Here is an 18,975-nt window from a genome sequence, read left to right as displayed (position 1 = left end):
TCTCAAGGATAAAAGAACCTCTGGTGGAATCACCATGCCTGACCTAAAGCTCTACTACAGAGCAATTGTGATAAAAACGGCATGGTACTACTGGTATAACCACAAACAAGTAGACCAATGAAATAGAATTGAAGACCCAGAAATGAACCCACGCACCTATGGTCACTTGATCTTTGACAAGGGAGCCAAAACCATCCATTGGAAAAAAGACAGCTTTTTCAACAAATGGTGCTGGCACAACTGGCGGTTATCATGTAGAAGAATGCGAATTGATCCATTCCTATTTCCTTGTGCTAAAGTCAAATTTAAGTGGATTAAGGAACTCCACATAAAACCAGAAACACTGAAACTTATAGAGAAGAAAGTGGGGGAAAGCCTCGAAGATATGGGCACAAGGGGAAAATTCCTGAATAGAACAGCAATGGCTTGTGCTGTAAGATCGAGACTCGACAAATGGGACCTCATAAAATTGCAAAGCTTCTGTAAGGCAAAAGACACTGTCAATAAGAGAAAAGGGCCACCAACAAATTGGGAAAGGATCTTTACCTATCCTAAATCAGATAGGGGACTAATATCCAATATATATAAAGAACTCAAGAAGTTGGACTCCAGAAAAATCAAATAACCCCATTACAAAATGGGGCTCAGAGCTAAACAAAGAATTCTCACCTGAGGAATACCAAATGGCTGAGTAGCACCTGAAAAAATGTTCAGCATCCTTAATCATCAGTGAAATGCAAATCAAAACAACCCCGAGATTCTACCTCACACCAGCCAGAATGGCTAAGATCAAAAATTCAAGTGATAGCAGATGGTGGCAAGGATGTGGAGAAAGAGGAATACTCCTCCATTGTTGGTGGAATTGCAAGCTTGTACAACTGTGAGACCCCGACTTAGAGCGTTTCTCCCTGGAAGGTAAGCCCCTGGATGTTCCCCAAGCTTGTTTTCCTTGATCTTTAAAAATACAGCTAGAAAGAAGCTCTTTGCTCTCTATAGCCAGCAAAAGACCTTTTTGTTTCTGTACTGTACAACCAGAGATGCCTGCCTTCCTGTGCCAAGGACATGGAGATACATGCTGTAGAGGAGGCTGCAGCTCACTCCCCCCCTCATCAGAAAGGAGCTGTAGCCAACTCACCTCCCAACTCCTCCCAATTCCTCAGCTAGCTGTTAAAAGCCCCCTACTGTCACCGCTCGGGGTCAAACTCCCTTGCCCTGCACTATGGAGGAACTTCGTCCTCAGCTAGCTGATAATAAAACCTCTTGCAGTTTGCATCAGGTGTGGTTTTCTCTGGGGACACTGGGGTGCTGGCCAGCTCAATCCCGGGACTTGAGTGGAGGCCCAGCTTCGGGGGTCTTACACAACCACTCTGGAAATCAGTCTGGCGGTTCCTCAGAAAATTGGACATAGTACTACCGGAGGATCCCAAAATACCTCTCCTGGGCATATATCCAGAAGATGTCCCAACCGGTAAGAAGGGCACATGTTCCACTATGTTCATAGTAGCTTTATTTGTAATAGCCAGAAGCTGGAAAGAACCCAGATGTCCCTCAACAGAGGAATGGATACAGAAAATGTGGAACATTTACACAATGGAGTACTACTCAGCTATTAAAAAGAATGAATTTATGAAATTCCTAGGCAAATGGATGGACCTGGAGGGCATCATCCTGAGTGAGGTAACCCAATCACAAAAGAACTCACGTGATATGTACTCACTGATAAGTGGATATTAGCCCAGAAACTTAGAATACCCAAGATATAAGATACAATTTGCGAAGCACATGAAACTCAAGAAGAACAAAGTCCAAAGTGTGGACACTTTGCCCCTTCTTAGAATTGGGAACAAAACACCCATGGAAGGAGTTACAGAGACAAAGATTGGAGCTGAGACGAAAAGATGGACTATCTAGAGACTGCCATACCTGGGGATCCATCCCATAATCAGCCTCTAGACGCTGACACCATTGTGTATACTAGCAAGATTTTGCTGAAAGGACCCTGATATAGCTGTCTCTTGTGAGACTATGCCGGGGCCTAGCAAACACAGAAGTGGATGCTCACAGTCAGCTATTGGATGGATCACAGGGCCCCCAATAGAGGTGCTAGAGAAAGTACCCAAGGAGCTGGGGGGATCTGCAACCCTATAGGTGGAACAACAATATGAACTAACCAGTACCCCCTGGAGCTCGTGTCTCTAGCTGCATATGTATCAGAAGATGGCCTAGTCAGCCATCAGTGGAAAGAGAGGCCCATTGGTTGTGCAAACTTTATATGCCTCATTACAGGGGAACGCCAGGGCCAAGAAGTGGGAGTGGGTGGGTGGGGGAGTGAGTGGGGGAGGGTCTGGGGGACTTTTGGGATAGCATTGGAAATGTAAATGAAATACCTAATTAAAAAAATCATTAAAAAAATTTTTAAAAATTAAAGCTGTTCAGTCAGTTCTCACCAGTACCTCTATCTCCCAAATAGTCCTGCAAGGATCTTATATTCAGGTGCATGTTGTCTTGACAACTTAGAGATCCTTAAAGTCATACCATTACCCTTTCTTGTTGACAGACTAGATATTACTGAGTAGATGTGTATATGGCAGCGACAAGAAGTCTGTTGGTATGATTTTTCTATAACTGTCATCTCAGTTGTCTTCAACTTCAAACTTGAGCTGTCTTTGTAAAGGCAATATTTAATTTGGTCTAAAAGGCATTTCAAAAATAGCTAAAGACGGGTCTGTTTCAAGTCCTGAGATCCCTTTCAACTAAATAAGAATCCAAAACGATGTGCTCTTGCCGATGGCAAGGTAAACGCGCCATTCAAACGCACTTCATGTCCCTTCAGCTGTCTTAGCCTGGATCCCTGCTGCAAATGTAGCCTGTGACAAAGGCTGGCATGTAGGTTATTGTCAAACAGGCCGAGGGGAGAACCAGCACTGGTGTCCCTTGTCAAGTTCAGTGCTACAGTGAGTGGTACTAGAACTGTCTGCGAACCAAAAACAAAGACCTCAAAGTTGATGGTCCAAGAGACAGATTAATAGTTTATTCCAGTTTATGCCCTGAATCCTGTTACCTGATTGGCCAAGGATGATCCTGTAGGGCTTTAAAGCACTGCCAATGCCTCCTCCTCCTCCTCAATCTTCCTCCTCCTTGTTCTTCATCTTCCTCTTCCCCCTCCTCCTCCATCCCCCTGCTCTTCCTCCTCTTCTTCGTTTTGTGTTTGTGTGTACACACACATGCCAGGTGTCCAAGCAACCAGTCTCAGCAAATAACTGAAGACACATGGTGCGGGGCATGGCTGAATCAAAGTGTTTCCAGCAACGGTGTGAGTAATAGTGGAGTGCAGAGTCTAAGGGGAGCACACAGGGGGCCAAGAGGATAGTGAAGAGATTGCATCTGCCAGTCATATAGAAGCCCAGAAAAGACCAGAAACCATCCCACATCTCTTTAATCTTCCCTGTGTATCTGAGTGGCTTTTTTTAACGTGTGTCTTTAAAAAGGTGAAATTAATAAACACATTACCAAGGCAATTGCTGCAGAGCCCTGCAGGACTCTCATCAACAAAGAGGCGAACTCGCCAGTGGAGAGAAGCGGCAGGGTCCTCATAAGAGAAGGCTGCTGTGGGGGAAGCTGTCATTACTGCATCTTCAATTGGCTGGTCCTCTCTTCCCCAGCAGGGGCTCCTTGCTCGCTGGGTAATTTTTACTCTTCCCGTTCTGTCAATATGACAGTTTTGTCCCTAATAGAATGGCAGTTTTGACTTTTCTTTAAATTATTCCACACAGAACCAAAAAGAAAGAGACACACATTCTCTCTCACTTTCCTCTTTCCCAAAACTGCCCCCCATAAAAAGTTTTCTCATTTAAATTTTAGCTTCCACATTGTGTTTCTCGTTCATGTTTTAAGAAAACCAAATACGGTGTCAGCTTCCAAAAACTCTGCTTGATGATGGCAGTGACTCACATAATTACTGTCAGTGTGTTTGCTGGGAACACAGCGATGTCTGGCAGCCCTGCTTCCAGCAGCAGGAGCAGTGGGTCTTCATGGACTCCGTTTTTCCTTCTGAAACCATTGGCCAAACGCTGTCCTGGGGCCATTCTCTGCATCTCCATCCAGGAAGCACGTGCCCCAGCACTTGTTGAGAAAAACGTTGCTAAGACAATTGTTTCATAATCTTTTGTGTGTGTGCATGTGTGTATGATGTTTGCTGTGTGTGCATGAATGTATGTATGTATTATGGGTTAAGTGTGGGCACAGGTATGCTGTAGTATACACGCACAGGTCAGAGGACAGCTTCCACTATGCGTCTTCACCTTCTTCCTCGTTTGAGACAGGGTTTCTTTCCTGGTACTGTTCACCACTCTATGAACCGGGTGGCCTGGCCTCAGGGATTCTCCTGTCTCGTCTTTATATGGGTTCTGGGATTCAGACTCGGGTCTTCATGCTCCTAAGTCAAGTGTTTTATTCACAGAGACATCCCTCAGCCAAGGCAATTATTTTAGTACATGTGGATTTAGCTAGAGCACTCCCAATTATTACCTCAAACTACGGCTCCTTTAGCTCAGTAGTTCTGAACCGAGGATGCCTTGGCTTTTCTTCCTGCCCCTGCCTGCCCCGGGAGTACTTGGCAATTTTTGGAAATAGGTTTAAGTGGCACCGTGCAGGGCAGGGCGAGGGTTGCTCCGCTGGCATCTGATGGATAAAGGCCTGGGACACTGCTAAACCTCCTCGGCGTAGAGTCAAGTTCTGCTGCTATAATGCAGCACTCTGGTGCAGAACTGTCTCTGCTGAGGTTTAGAGCCCTGCTCTAGCTGATGAGGATCTGCACACACAGAAACAGGCTATTTGTCTGGGATATTCAGACTAAAGAGAGAAGCATAGACTGCTAGAGGACACTTGAACTCTTTCACTGTGTGTGTGTGTGTGTGTGTGTGTGTGTGGAGTGTGTGTGTGTGTGGAGTGTGTGTGTGTGTGTGTGTGTGTGTGCAGGCATGCATGTGAAGGCCAGAGGTCTTGGGTGCAGGTCTCTCCTTCCACCTTGTTTGAGACAGAGTCTGTTTGTTATTTGCTGCTGACCCTCAAGATTCCTGCCGTCTTCCTATCTCTGCCTCCCGTGTCCTTGAAAGGGCACCGTGCCTACAGATCTGTGCTACTGTGTGGGTTCTGGTTACACAGCAGCTTCCTTACCCACTGAGCCATCTCCTCAGCCCTTCAGCAGTGCTCTAGGACAGAATCATCCAGCACCCATCATCTCTAATCTAGTTAGCATATAACCTCTAACTTCCACTCAAATGAGTATAGCTATTTATAGGACTGCAGTTGTAAGGAAGATACTAGCTTGCGTTCTTGTTTCCAGTTAAAAATGTCACTTTCGTAGTCTTTATGCCATTTTTAATAAGGAACATCACATTGTTTTAATGTAATACAAACTATAAGCCTTTCTCGCTTTGGTTCTCTGTTTAGTTGCTCTTTCTTCCGTGAGTAACTTTGGAAAAGCCAGTATTCAAGTCTGAGATCTGCTTTTGGAAACCTGCCAAGAGTTACTCGGAAATGATTTTACAACAAAAACAACTTTTTCAAGAAATAAAGTGTTTTCAGGGCATTCTAAGAAATCGGTCTGATAGAAATGTTTCATATAAGAAACCCTACTTTAGAGAAACACTATTTACATTTTTTTATTATTATTAAAGTAAGAACTCTTGGGATTCGGTAGACAGCTCAGTTAGGTGCTAGCCTTGCAAGCTTAAGCTCAAAGACCTGAGTTTGATTCCCCAGAATCCACATTGAGACAGACAGACAGACAGACAGACAGTGATGGCACAGGTTTATTATAATCCAGGCACTGGGGAGGAGGAGACAAGCAGACCCCTACTGCTTGCGTAGTCAGCCTCCACCAACCCAGGTGTCAGTTTCCAGCCAGTGAGATGCTCTGCCTCAAATAAAAAGGTGGTGTCACCTCCGAGGCTCTGGCCCTCAGCTCAAGCTTCCATGAGTTGATTCAGTTGATGGACCACATGGCTCCCTGTTTGCCTTCTGCTCAGACAAGTTGCTCCTCAGTCCTCTCAGCCCTGACTCTAGGCAGTGCCCTCAAGCTCCTCACAGCCTGTGTCTGTCAGCCCTGGGTGGTCAGCAAGAGAAACAGCATCCAAGGTTCACCTTCTGGCCTCCAAACACACCTCCACACACATGTGCACTCAGGGACGAACACACACAAATTACCTTGTGTCCCCCCTCACAGATGAATAGACAACACTGTGGTCTGCCTCGGGAGGGATCACAGTGGGAAACGCTGGCTTCCTTGAGTCTCAGGCCTCACAGTCTCCGGTTAGAGAAGCACCCACTCTGGCTACCAAAAGCCACACCACATCACCTGGAGCCAACTTTGTAAAGGAGAAAAAACAATGATTCCCATGCTCGTGAGAGTAACTGCGGGGCACTTTTACTGTGCCACAGCGGGTGGAAGAGTGTGTGTGTTATAAGAATGAACCACTCGGGAGGCAGAGGCAGGTGGATTTCTGAGTTCGAGGCCAGCCTGGTCTACAAAGTGAGTTCCAGGACAGCCAGGGCTACACAGAGAAACCCTGTCTCAAAAAAAAAAAAAAAAAAAAGAATGAACCACTGGAGTCCAGCCAGGTGGTCTGTCCAGTCCTGCCTGAAAGTCTTGTTGTATCTGGTCAGTGAAGGTCTTCCTGCACCCCTGAGTCCAGAGAGGGTTGCAGAGAACCCCACTCCATACCCCGGAAGAACCTAAGCACCTTTCAGTACTCCTGCAGATTTCCAGAGAGCATCTGGCCATCAGCTCTCCCCGTGGGTTAATTCGATTGATGGGGCACAGTACCACCCCCCACTTGCCTTATCACTCCCTACTCTTTCTGCCCAGACAGCTGGCCCCTTCAGGCTGCTCAGCCCCTGACTCCAGCTCCTCACACCCCTCTTTTCGTGCTCCTCATCTGGTCCTCCCCAAAGCTCCTCGGTTGTTCACAGGGAGTCATACAGAGCAGCCAACTCTCGAGAATCCCTGTTTCCAAAAGAAATTCCAGGCAGGCCTGTCTCCATTCTGCATTTTAAAACAAATCAGAAAGGCCTTTAATGTTATTGGACTTACATTTTTTAGAAAGCACCTATTAACAACAATTTACTTTCCCCTCATACCTCTCTGTAAGCTCAATTCCTTTCGGCATTCGTTCTAAGCTTTGAACATAGACATGTGTCCTACCTGTTAGCTCTGCCAGCTAACCTTCTGAAACCATGACATACCATTGCCAACCCCAAAGGTCACCCTTGAGGCCCACATAATCAACACTGTTTTTATCTGTGTGTCTGCACGCGTGTGTGTGCTCTATCATATTCACAATGTTCTACGTCTTAAGAGTTTATGTTGAGCCACATTCACAGCTGCCCTTGGCTGCATGCGGGCCTTCTGTTGAATACATCTACCTGTCTGCCTGATGTCCATCCACCACACTCAGCAGCCTCATTTTCCAAAGCCCATCTCTCCTGTGGTTCTTCCTGTGCTTACTCTGTTTGCATGGTGCAGCTGAGCACAGAGACTGGACTGGACTTACCCGTGCATCTCTGGGTGGTGGTTTAGAGGGGGGCCCCTTCCCTGTGTTTTATTTCACTGGCTTCTTTCCTGACCGTTGACAAGTGGTAAGAAAGTCTTTATTTCAATCTCAGCACCTCCTGGGAGGTAGTACATTGTCTATAATAGTATCACCTGTTCCCCAGCTCCTTTTATGCCATAAATTCATTTATTTAATGCACAGCCATTGCTGGCTATGAGCTAAGAGGTGGGGCCAGCTGTGAGCAAAAGCTCTCACACTCTGGGAGATTATTTCTAGTCAGGGTAAAAGGTCATGAGCTATTTTGGTGCAGAATATTTGCAGGTGACACTGAAACAGTGTGTTCCTGCTTCAGAACCAGGCTTGAAGGCTTGCTTCACCGTAAACAGAAATGACGGTCCCATTTACTTAACGGCAGCTTTCCCCTCTCTGCCGCAGCTCCAGCTCTGCCCACCGGCCCATCTGTTCCCATCACACTGCGATCCAGAGTGAGTGTCGCAATCTTTCGGAGAATACTGTTGTTGGTAATAGAAACCTTATGTCATAGCTTTTAAACTCTTAGCCCTGAAACTTCAATTTCCTCATTGCTCAAGATGAAATGGCCAGATCTGTTCATAGGTGTGTGAAACAGGAACAAGCACGAATGTTGTTCCTTCTAAATATAAACAGGATACATCGGATATCTCTCCATTCAGTGTGGGCACAGAATGCCCTCTTCAAGACATAAAAATGGACTTTCCCCTTCCACGTTTTTTGGTGACAGTGTACCCACCTTCCAGTTGGAAGCAGTAGCAAAGACAAGAATAAAGATTAATACAATTACAATAGGTTGTTTACAGGAAAAAAAATAAGCTAAGGGATTTCTTTTCCTACAAGCTTCCAATGGCCCAATGAATGAATGACAACATTTAAAATATCATCAGAAGCATTTTCTCTTAACACTTCTGGGCTATCCACGCTGTGAGATTTACAGTTCCGATGACACACCAATTCAGAGCAGAAAGGGAGGGAGTGCTATTTATCTAATCAAATACTTAGGCAATATGAAGACTCTCCAATTATCTAATTTTATTAAAGAGATGGTTTATATCCCGTAGTCAGTGATGTGCGATCCTGTGATTATTTTTAAATCCCTTAGAAGAGATCTGACATTACCCTCCGTGTGCTGTACAGCATGAAATCACTGTGTATATTTTACCAAGAGATAGAAGCAGACAGATAGCCTTCGCAGTACACAGTCATTTGAACCCAACACACTGCAACACGGTTTCTGCCCTCGGGCAGAGAAGTGGGATTTTTTTTTTCTCTCTCTCTCTCTTCCCCTCTCTCTCTTTCTCTACTTCAAAAGAATGAAAAATTATCATCACTCTATCCAGACCCATTACAGACTTCAGAGACTTTGGCATGAAATATTCAGAAAGTTTATTTTAAGAATTCAATATTTTAGAAGCCTGCTTTAAAACTATGACAGTGATTAGTGGCTTTCTTGCTTAGGCCAGGCTTTGCTTTTAAGCCCATCCCACTCCTCCTCCCACCCCCACTCCCCATGTCACAGTTGATACCACAGGAGCCCCACAGAAGGCATGCCATTCCTTGTTTCAGGATGTCCCCAAGAGGAACTGGGACCATTTTGTGAGCTTCTCTTTCAGATGTTCTTTAGCAGACATGTCTTTCACTGGTGACAGAGCCAGTGAGCCGCTGCCGCCATTGCCGCCATTGCTGCCATTGCTGCCATTGCTGCCATTGCTGCCACCGCCACCGCATCTGCTGCTGCTGTTTGTGCCTTGGCGGTATAGTTTATCTTAATCACCTAGAATGTGTGCCATTCCCTACTGCCTGTTGTGGGAACAGAGCCCAGGTCTCAGAGCTTCCAAGGACACCCCCTCAGAGGCTTCCCACACCCTCAGGCAAGGGCTCACACCTTCGTCAGTCTGCATAGGAACTGGAAAAGCTTAGCATGCGCTTGTGAGGATGCAACGGTGATTCCAAGGATGAGTGAAGCCAGCCAGGAATTGTGGATGTGTGGTCGTTAGCCGTGGGGCAGCTTCTCTCTGGGTGCTGTCTTGGTTCTGTAGGGAGGCAACAGCAAGCCATGATGGAGATCTTACTTCAGAGTTTCATTTGAACTACTTTTTAGCAAACAGTGAGGTCCTTAGGAAACAGCCTATAAGGTCTATAAGGCTCAATAGCTCTGTTTGTAAACTGGGCCAATCGCAGAACTGGTGCTAAGATTATGCAGTCTGGGGTGTGAAGGCAGTGTCGTATAGGATGTCAGACTGTGTAGGAGGTTACCATCACAATTTGCTGCTAAAACATGTTTCCTCATATATTTTATCTCACATTTTTGTTATATATGTGTGTGTATATATATATATATATGTGTGTGTGTATTTATATATATATATATATATATATATATATATATGTGTGTGTGTGTGTGTGTGTGTTTGTGTGTGTATTACATATTTTTGTCATGTTTCAGACCACTGGAACAATATGTATGCCTACTTCTGTTTGAGACAGGGTTGCACATAGCCCAGGCTGGCCTCAAACTCACTATGTAAATGAGGATGGCCTTGAACTTCCGATCCTCCTGCCTCTGATACCCCAGTGCTAGGATTATAGGTATGCCCCACTATTCCCAGTTTTATGCAGCCTTATGGGTGAAACCCAAGGTTTCATGCGTGGTAGTCAAACATTCAGTCAACAGCTACAGCCCTGGCCCCTTATTCCTCCTTTTCCTGTATAGCTTATGCATTTAGGTCCAGCCCTCAAATGCATTGCATGTGTGCTTCTGTAGGTTTTAATAAATACCTCTTCTTTCCTTCATACCTTAGGTGTTAGCACTGTCGTGGAATGAAACATAGGCGTCAACCTTAGTCTTCGAGATAAGATTGGTTCAGTGGTGGCGCACGCCTTTAATCCCAGCACTCAGGAGGCAGAGGCAGGTGGATTTCTGAGTTCAAGGCCAGCCTGGTCTACAGAGTGAGTTCCAGGACAGCCAGGGCTACACAGAGAAACCCTGTCTCGAAAAAAGAGAGAGAGAGAGAGAGAGAGAGAGAGAGAGAGAGAAGGTTCTAGTGTGCTGCTCACATGGAGATCCTGACAGGAATACTGTGTGATTAACTTCCTGTGTCGTTTTCCAGGGAGGCAGATCAAGACTCAGATGGTCACGTCAGCTTCCGAGACTTTGAATACGCCATGAACCATGGGCAGTCAAAATGAGCCGGGCACTTGTGAACTACTTGGACAGCTCGATGGATTGTAATCTAGTTGAAGGTCTCACAGACCTCAATCTAGGAAGGGTATGAAACTGTGTACTTGTGAGTAAACTCTTAGTTAGAGCTTTTGAATGCTGATATTGGACCTAGAGATGGGAATCTCCTGTGTGTGTCTCCAGCAGCCCTGAGTCAGGCTGCTATTGCTGGCCCTGCCACCCAGTGGGTTTGGAGTTTTTCCCCCTCTCTGCTCTTGTCAGCTTTCTGTCCTCCATCCTGTGGGTTGGAGGCTCTGCTAACTCCGCATGGGTCCCTCACTCTTGTCAGCTCCGGGAAGAGTTAGCTTTGCTCTGCTAGCAGCGTCATTGCCATTTACTTGCTCCATCTTGGCTGAACGTCAAGCTTACTGTGTCCAAGCAATGAGCTAGTGCTAGGAAAACAAAGTCTCTGAGATGATGCGCCTGGGGTACAGAGAGGTGCGCAGGGCACCGGTGTACAAAGCCTAGGAGGAAGCAGCTCTGGCTAGGCCATCAGCCATTCTATATACAGAGAAGTCCAGGATGCAACTGGGGTCTTAATGGGCAGAAGGGTGTGGTCTTTGGTTCCCTTTAGGATAGCCTGGACCTGAGCCTGGGCTTCTTTCTTCAGAGAAGCTAGCTAGAGAAGCTGGCCGGCAGCCCTCTGCCACACACTTCTGGTTCTAGGTAGTTCTGCCCTGTACCTGAAGCTCCAGCCATCCTAGAGTTAGGAGTCTCCACTCCCTGCCATGCCCCTGGGCGCCAGTGATCACATCAAGTCACAACATACAGCTCAGCATCTATTAAAGATAATTCTGAAATACCGACATTGTCATTGTAAGTGTTTCACAACATTAACATTTGTGGTATAATTAATGCAATTTATGTTTTTAAAGTGTTAAACATTAAACGATCAAGTAGAAATATAAATTTGTACAGCCAACATTCAACAAGCTTCATGCTCATATAAATTATTAGTAGATAGCCTTAAGAAAAATAAAGTTTGTAGCTATGCTAAACCAGAGGAACCTAAGAGATGGGATAACTAAATGTAATTTGACTGAAATGTAATTTGGTCTCCTAACGGGCCCCTAGGGACCATACGGTAGAGATGAACCAAGCCTGGGCTTCCTCTGCTACTTGTGATGGTGTGGGAGACTGAGTGATGGATAGATAGGATTTCTACTGTTTTCATGATTTTTCTATAAATCTAAAATTATCCTCAAATGGAGTTTGTTAAAAATTAAAGGCTTAGTCAAACATTCATAAACTAAATGAAGAAGCAATGAAAATAATTTCTCAACTTGAATGAAATATTATTTCAGAGGCAGAAATGAATTACTGGTATCATTGAGAAGTATATATGACTTTGTGCACAGTAGTCCAGTTTCTGACTTTGTTCAGCAAGTGTTTTCATTATAAGACAAACCAAATCATTGATCCTGATCTCAAAACATTAAAGAGATATTTTTGATTTCTTAAATATCATATTTATGGTATGTATGTATGTGTGTGTGTATATATATATATATATATATACATATATACATACATAGTGTATGTTGGTATATATACATATGCTATATATACACAACATATATAGTATATGTTGTATATATATATATTGAATGTATATATTATTTTTCTAATGTGTTATATATACATTATGTATATGTTATATACATGTATACATATTTTCTATTATATGTGTTATATAATATATATATTATATCATACATATATTTTATATATTATATGTGTACATGCATTATATCTATTATATATATGTATAGCATTTATTAACAGAGCCGTTCTTCAGTAACAGCTAGAGTTCCAAACTTCTGTATTGCACTCCCAGTTGGACCCTGCTCGTCCTGAGCAAGAGTAAGGGAGTAGTCACTTCCTACCGCAGATGCAGGAAGCAAGAGGTGAATCTGGAAGCAGCCACTGAGCAACTTCCATACTGGATTAGCCTAGACATTTTATCTCAATGACAGAAAACTACACAAGGAAAACTTACTTTGAAAAATTAAAAAGAAAAGAAACTCACTGAGCTAATTTATAAAACCTAAAGGAGGAAGGGTAGGGTTGCAGCCAGGATCCAGGACCCACACCATCTCCAGATTCCCCCTCTTTCCTATAATTCCTCAAAAAGCACTGGTCCCTGATCCAGCCAGATCCCAATCCAGTGCATCCAGGGACAGGCTCTGGCTGAGCCCACTCAGCTCTGGTTCACCCAGAGGGGATATGGACATGTCCCCTGGGGGCTCAGGTACAAGCAGCCAGAGCTGGGCATAGAGAAGCTGATGACCTGGGCAGCCTTTCTGGCTGGAACCTCTTTGAATAAGATGTACACCCTGGAGTCTGGCATTCAGGAATACCCCAGCTCTCAGAGGAAAGAAGAAAGAGAGGGTGACAGAGAAGCTCGCTAGCTGCCCGTGCACCTTCTTGTCCTTAACCCTTGCTTTTAGGATTTAACCTCTTCCTTATCTTGGAGGAGCTCTCCCTGGCCTCGGGACCTGTTTCCCCATACTACTGCCTGTGCAGTGTCACCTTGCTGGCCTGATGCCACCTGGGTGACCTAAAAGGTAGGCATCTGTTCTTGATGATAAACTCAGTCTCGGCTCTTGGAGGACATCAAGACTGGGAGTGCAGTTGAGATGCTGCTCTGAGTGGCTGAGTGGATATGACTCAAGAACGGGTAGCAGGCATATATTTTCAGTCACAAGGCCTGGAAAATCCAAGCAGCTGCTTTGCAGTGAGCATAGAGGGGCTTAAAAATAGACAGAGAGAGGGAACGGTAAAGGAGAAGCAGCTTGGTGTCTGCTTAGAGCTTGAGAGCAAGACTGAGTCCCTAGCGCTTCGGGTCCTGTGAGGTGACTGCAGCCTTCCAATAAATCTTTCTGCTCAAGCCAGCTGGAGTTGCTTTCTGTCATTTGAAACCCAGAGAACCTTTACCACCGTGAGCTTCCAGCCAAGGACAGAGTCCTAGGTGACATTAGCATTTATGGGGCAGCAGAGAAGACTTTTCCAAAGAGAAAAAGAAGCAGCAGTTGGAGATGGCACAGGAGAATGGCAGCATTGCTCTCCTGACCTTTCTGAGCCCCTCACTGGCACCACTCTGGGCTTCCCTGATACCGTACCTTGCAGTGGTTACCCGTGAGCTGCCAATGGGCACACACACCAGCCCCTCTCAAACCTCAGCTCACCACTCCTTCTCATGGGTCTGAGGCGGTGGCAGGCCTTTGGAGCCTCCGGCAACTTTCATGACACAGATTTTTTCATGCTATTTCTGAGCCCATTTTCCTGCTGCCTTTCCCAGTTTCCTGTTCCAGAACCAGTCTGTAAGTGTGAATGGCTATGTGAATGGCAAATCCTATGACTGGCCCAGTCTTTCTTGATCCACACATTCCCCAAGGATGATTTCATGCATGGCCAGGAGTCCTCTTATGCCCCTGATTGATAGGACTCCGTGCACAAGGCTTTGTCTTTGATCTTGACCTCTGATCAACTCCAGCCTGGCCTGTGTTTTCACTTGCCAGCCAGACATTCCCACCTTGGAGCAGACTCCCTGAACTAAAATCAGATCCATTGTTCCCCCCAATCTTCAAACTTGTTTTCCTAGCCTGTGTTTTCTATTTCTGTTGATGACAGCCTCCCCACCCATCCCCCACCCAAGCTGTCATCTGAGCCAGCTGCCTCAGAGTCTCCCCTTGTCCCCATCTTCCCTGGCTCTGACATTCAGTCACCGAATCCTTTCGAGCATGTCCTTGTAAAACATTCCTGATTTTCTTTTCCATTCCATCCTGATCTTTCTGCCCATGTCCTTAGTCCTCCCCAGCAATTCCATCCAGTAACTTGTTCTTTTGCTTAGGCTTATAAAGATGAGTGTAAGGCACATGCGAATACTGCTGCCAAGAGATTTTACTCTAGTGTATCAGGGACAAAATGACTTTCCAGTGCTGGAGATTTCAGTGGCCGTCTCTTCTGGCAGACAGTGCCTATCCCTGTAACATGCAATTCAAAGCCTGCAATATTGGGCTATCAATTTATATTTTCAGTTATGTCGTCCATGACTCCCCCTGCCATGACACCCAGCAACCACAGAGGCACATATGCAGTCCTGTCACCTAAGAACACAAAACTTGCAACATATCTTTGTTCACTGTAGAACTGTAATAATCTTGGGATTAGTATCTGATGAGATAGATTATAAGAAAGTGAAAATATCAAAAACAAAACTTAGGGCCTTGGAAGATAGCTCAGTCTGTGCCCACAGGCATGAGGACCTGAGTTCGAGCCCCAGAATGTATAGTAAAAAACTAAGTATGCTGGTGCATAACCCTAGCTCTAGAGAGACAGGACAATCCCCTGAGCTTAATGGCCAGCCTCGCCTAATCAGTGAACTCCAGGCCAATGGGAGACCCTGTCTCAAAAAACAATGGATGGTTCCTGAGGAAGAAGACCAGAGGTTGACCTCTGGCTTCTTTGTGCCTCTACACAAGTACACACATACCCATAGGAGCACACACTCACAGATGCACTTTCATATACCCCCAGAAAATTAGCAAGAAAACCAGCCCAGATATGGTAGAACAAGTCTTTAAAGTAGCACCTGGGAAGAAAGGAAGCCGATTTGCTTTGTGCTTGGTGCACATACTGAATTCCAGGTCAACCTGGATTACGTAGGAAGAGCCTGTCTCATCAATCTCACTAAAAATTATTGTAAAGCTAACTATGGTGGGACACACTTGAATCCCAACACTGGAAGGTAGAGTCAGGAGGACCAGGGGCTCAAGGCTAGTTACATAGTTAGGCTAAAGCCAAATGAGGCTAATTAAGACCCTGTTCAAAAAAGGAAAATAAACAGTAAATATTGGTTTACCTATGAACAGCTTTTTCTTCACAGCTATCTCTTTATAAGGGGTGAATGTTGGGTATTTTATTTTATTATTAAAATAGTTGAGATCTATATCAGCTGTCTCTTTTCTTTCATTTAAGAAATGAGAAAGCAATCTCAGGAAACAGCCTAGGCCAAATTATATACATGGAGAGAGCAAAGGTGGGTACTGAAGCCTGTCACCTTGACAACAGACTATCCTACTTGGCTGGGACAGAGGCCCGTATTCTATAGTCACAACTGTTTGTAACCCAGGTCAAGGGTTTCCCATGGAAAATATTAAATCAGTTCCCACCTTATGGACCACCAAAGAAGTAACCAAAGTGACAAACGATTATCAACCAGACTCAGCCTTGGCAACCAAGAGTGAAGAAAGGTGCTTTAGGCCCTAGCGGCGTTATTCAGAACAAAGCTCTAGCAGTGCTCTGCACAGAAGAAGCACCTTCGCGTAGGTGTGCTTTCCCACTGAAGCAGTTCTTCTCTGTTCTATAAAGTCTACATGAGCTCTTTCCCCAGCCACTCTGCTGAGTACCCACAGTACACTTCGTTCATTCATTTGACATGAATGAAAAAAAGCTGTGTTGCTACGTTTTCTTGACTTTTAATTTTTGAATTTTTTGATATTGCAGAAATAAAGACTTAAAAAAAATCCGCCTACACAGATTAAAATTCAGAGGTTTGGTGAAAGTGTTAGGTGGGTAGAATATTGTCCATGCAAGCAAAAAAGGACCTGAGTTCAGTCCCTAAGACCCACGTGAAAAGCTGGTGTGGCAATGTGAACCAGAAATCTCAGCACAGGGGAAGCAGAGTCAAGAACATCTTCAGGGCTCACTGGCCAGCCAGTCTAGCAAAACCCCCAAGCTCCAGATACAGTAAAAGACTCTGGCTTAAAAATCAGGTAGAGAACAATTAAGAAAGATACCTGATGTCAACCTCTGTCGTCCCCCCACACACACACACACATCTGCACATTCATGTGCCCACACATATGGACATGAACACATGCACAAAATAAATAAGCAAAAATGATAATTTTTTAAAAAAAAAAATCTATTGTCATTAAGGGTAGCAGCTCACAGTGACCTTCCTTTTGGAAAAACAAATTTAAATTGGATTGGCCACAAGGATTAAAAATGAGCCTATAAACAATCTAACCCAATAGAATATAGTATCTAATCCAGATTCTCTTAGGTTAAATTGATAAAGTAGTTTGAAATACGAATAAAAGAGAACATTGTTCTAACTTCAGAGAAAACTACAGATTAATCTGTATGAAAACATGAGCTAAAATTGAAATAGATCCCACACTTCATGCTTTGCTGATCCTTAAGGACTTGGGAGAGAGCAAAACAGTTAAGTTTTCTAAAATAAATCACTTCAAAAAGAGCAATCCCAATAATATTGAATTTATAGAAAAAAAATTTGACCAAGGGGCTGGAAATATATTAAACGTATTGTCATAGCAACAGTCATTGTAAGGCTGAAGTCGGGTCTGGGCATCTTTCTTATTCTGAATAAGGAAGGCAAGCTTGATTTTAAATGACTTTCTAAGGTCAAATGTCTTAGAGATGGTGCTTGAATCAATTTCTTTAACAAGCTTTCCCGATTGCTACTGACTGGTATTGGATGACTCCCTTCCTTCATCCTTCCCTCCCCCTCTTCTCCTTTCCCTCCCCCCTCCCTCCCTCCCGTCTTCCCTCTCCTTCCTGTTTTCTCTATCACAACCATAAATAGAGTTGCATTCATTGTTCCACTTAGAATTCCGTTTGACCCACTTCTTAGCTAATACCTAGACGTATATCCAGCAGAATGTTCCTCTCTGTGCCAACAGAAAACAAAATTCCAAGACTCTTTATGCCTTTCATCCCATGGAAACCTCCTGGCCATTATCTCTGTGAATGTTTCTTTCACTGCCCATTCTTAAAGAAAATGTCCTATCAGACTGCAGTTGTGCACGCTCGGTGTGAATGGCTTATCTAACAGGTCTCTCCTGCTCTGTTCTCCAGTCTTCTCGTGCGTATTCCTCCCCCCTCCCTCCTTTCTCTCTTTATTTCAGCTGATTAATATCTAGTCCCATTCATTGCCAGGAGTGAATGCGAAAGGGTGCAGCCCTTTTGGAAGTCAGACAGTCTCAGAAAGCTAAACATGGACTTATCACATGATCCAGAGACCAAGCTTCTAGGTGTTTTACCCAACTGGTTTGAAAACTCATGCCCATACAGAATAGTTATAGCAGCTCTACTAGTAATTATTTAAAAAACATAAGCAAAACAGAAGCAACCAAAGTGGGCCCTCTAAAAACTGAGTGGATAGTCTGTGAAGTACTTGTACCATTCTGTTCAAAATTGTCACGACCATCCAAACAAGGAAGACTGAGAAACCCCAAAATTGCCTAAGAGGCCATGGTGACTGAACATGATAGCCTGGATGGGACTCAGGTACACATCATATTCATTGACTGCATTCTTTAACAAGCTTTCCCCATTGGTACTGACTAGTGTTGGATGGCTCCCTCTTTCCATCCCTCCCCCTCTCTCTCCTTCCCTCCCTCCCTCCCTCTCTCCTTTTTTTCCTCCTGTCCTCCATCTCTCCTTCCTTTCTTCATTAGTCAGTCAGAATGTAACCATCATAGTTCATTGGCTGAATGGAGTTAGTTAGTAGTACATTCATTGACTGTGGCCAGTGTCCACTCCAACACCAGATGCTAAGACCACAGCAGCTCAGAGCCAGGGACACAGGAACTGTCTGTACTGTCTCCATAATTTCCCTGTATATATAAAACTGTTCTAAAATTAAATAAACTTGTTAACAATTCAGATCTTTGTATGTGATAGTGATCAGACCACTATTTAAGCTTACAGTAAGACTATTAACAAAACTATGCAAAGGCAGTATATGACAACTCAAAGTAACATTAAAAGACATATTAGCAAACCAAATGAATGTGTCACACGCTAGGGAGATGGCTCGGTGCATAAAGGCCCTTGCCCTACAAAGTGGAAGAAGAGAACTAGTTCCCAAATGTTCTGACCTCCACATCAGTACCATAGTATGTGCATACACACGCGCATGCACTATGGCAATTATATAGGCCTCTGTGCAGGACTTCTGAAGGGCAGCCTTCTGGGTTAGATATTTGGTATGTTCACAGCCTGCTGAGTGATTTTGGTTGGTTTCTGACAAAGAAGAGACCTCATGTAACACAATCACAAAGGAACTCACACAATATGTACTCACTGATAAGTGGATATTAGCCCAAAACTTAGGATACCCAAGATATAAGATACAAT

The 18,975-nt window shown here is 44.4% G+C and overlaps 1 protein-coding gene across 2 annotated transcripts in view; it reads left to right on the top strand.

The window, feature by feature from the left end:
- Nucleotides 1–18,975, top strand: part of Efcab11 (EF-hand calcium binding domain 11) — a 194,437-nt gene that overhangs the window by 156,996 nt on the left and 18,466 nt on the right. The window contains exon 6 of one of the 2 annotated variants that reach the window (XM_021179442.1): nt 10,697–12,268. The exons of the other annotated variant lie outside the window; for it this stretch is intronic. Coding sequence (XP_021035101.1) covers nt 10,697–10,775 — 79 coding nt within the window. The 3' untranslated portion in view covers nt 10,776–12,268. Of the gene's footprint in view, nt 1–10,696; nt 12,269–18,975 lie in introns of those variants that run through there. 2 annotated transcript variants of the gene reach the window in all.

Source organism: Mus caroli, chromosome 12 (genome assembly GCF_900094665.2).
Source record: "Mus caroli chromosome 12, CAROLI_EIJ_v1.1, whole genome shotgun sequence".
In the NCBI taxonomy this organism is placed as follows: domain Eukaryota; kingdom Metazoa; phylum Chordata; class Mammalia; order Rodentia; family Muridae; genus Mus; species Mus caroli.
Note: the sequence above shows the minus strand (reverse complement) of the source record. Positions and strands in the feature narration are given on the sequence as shown.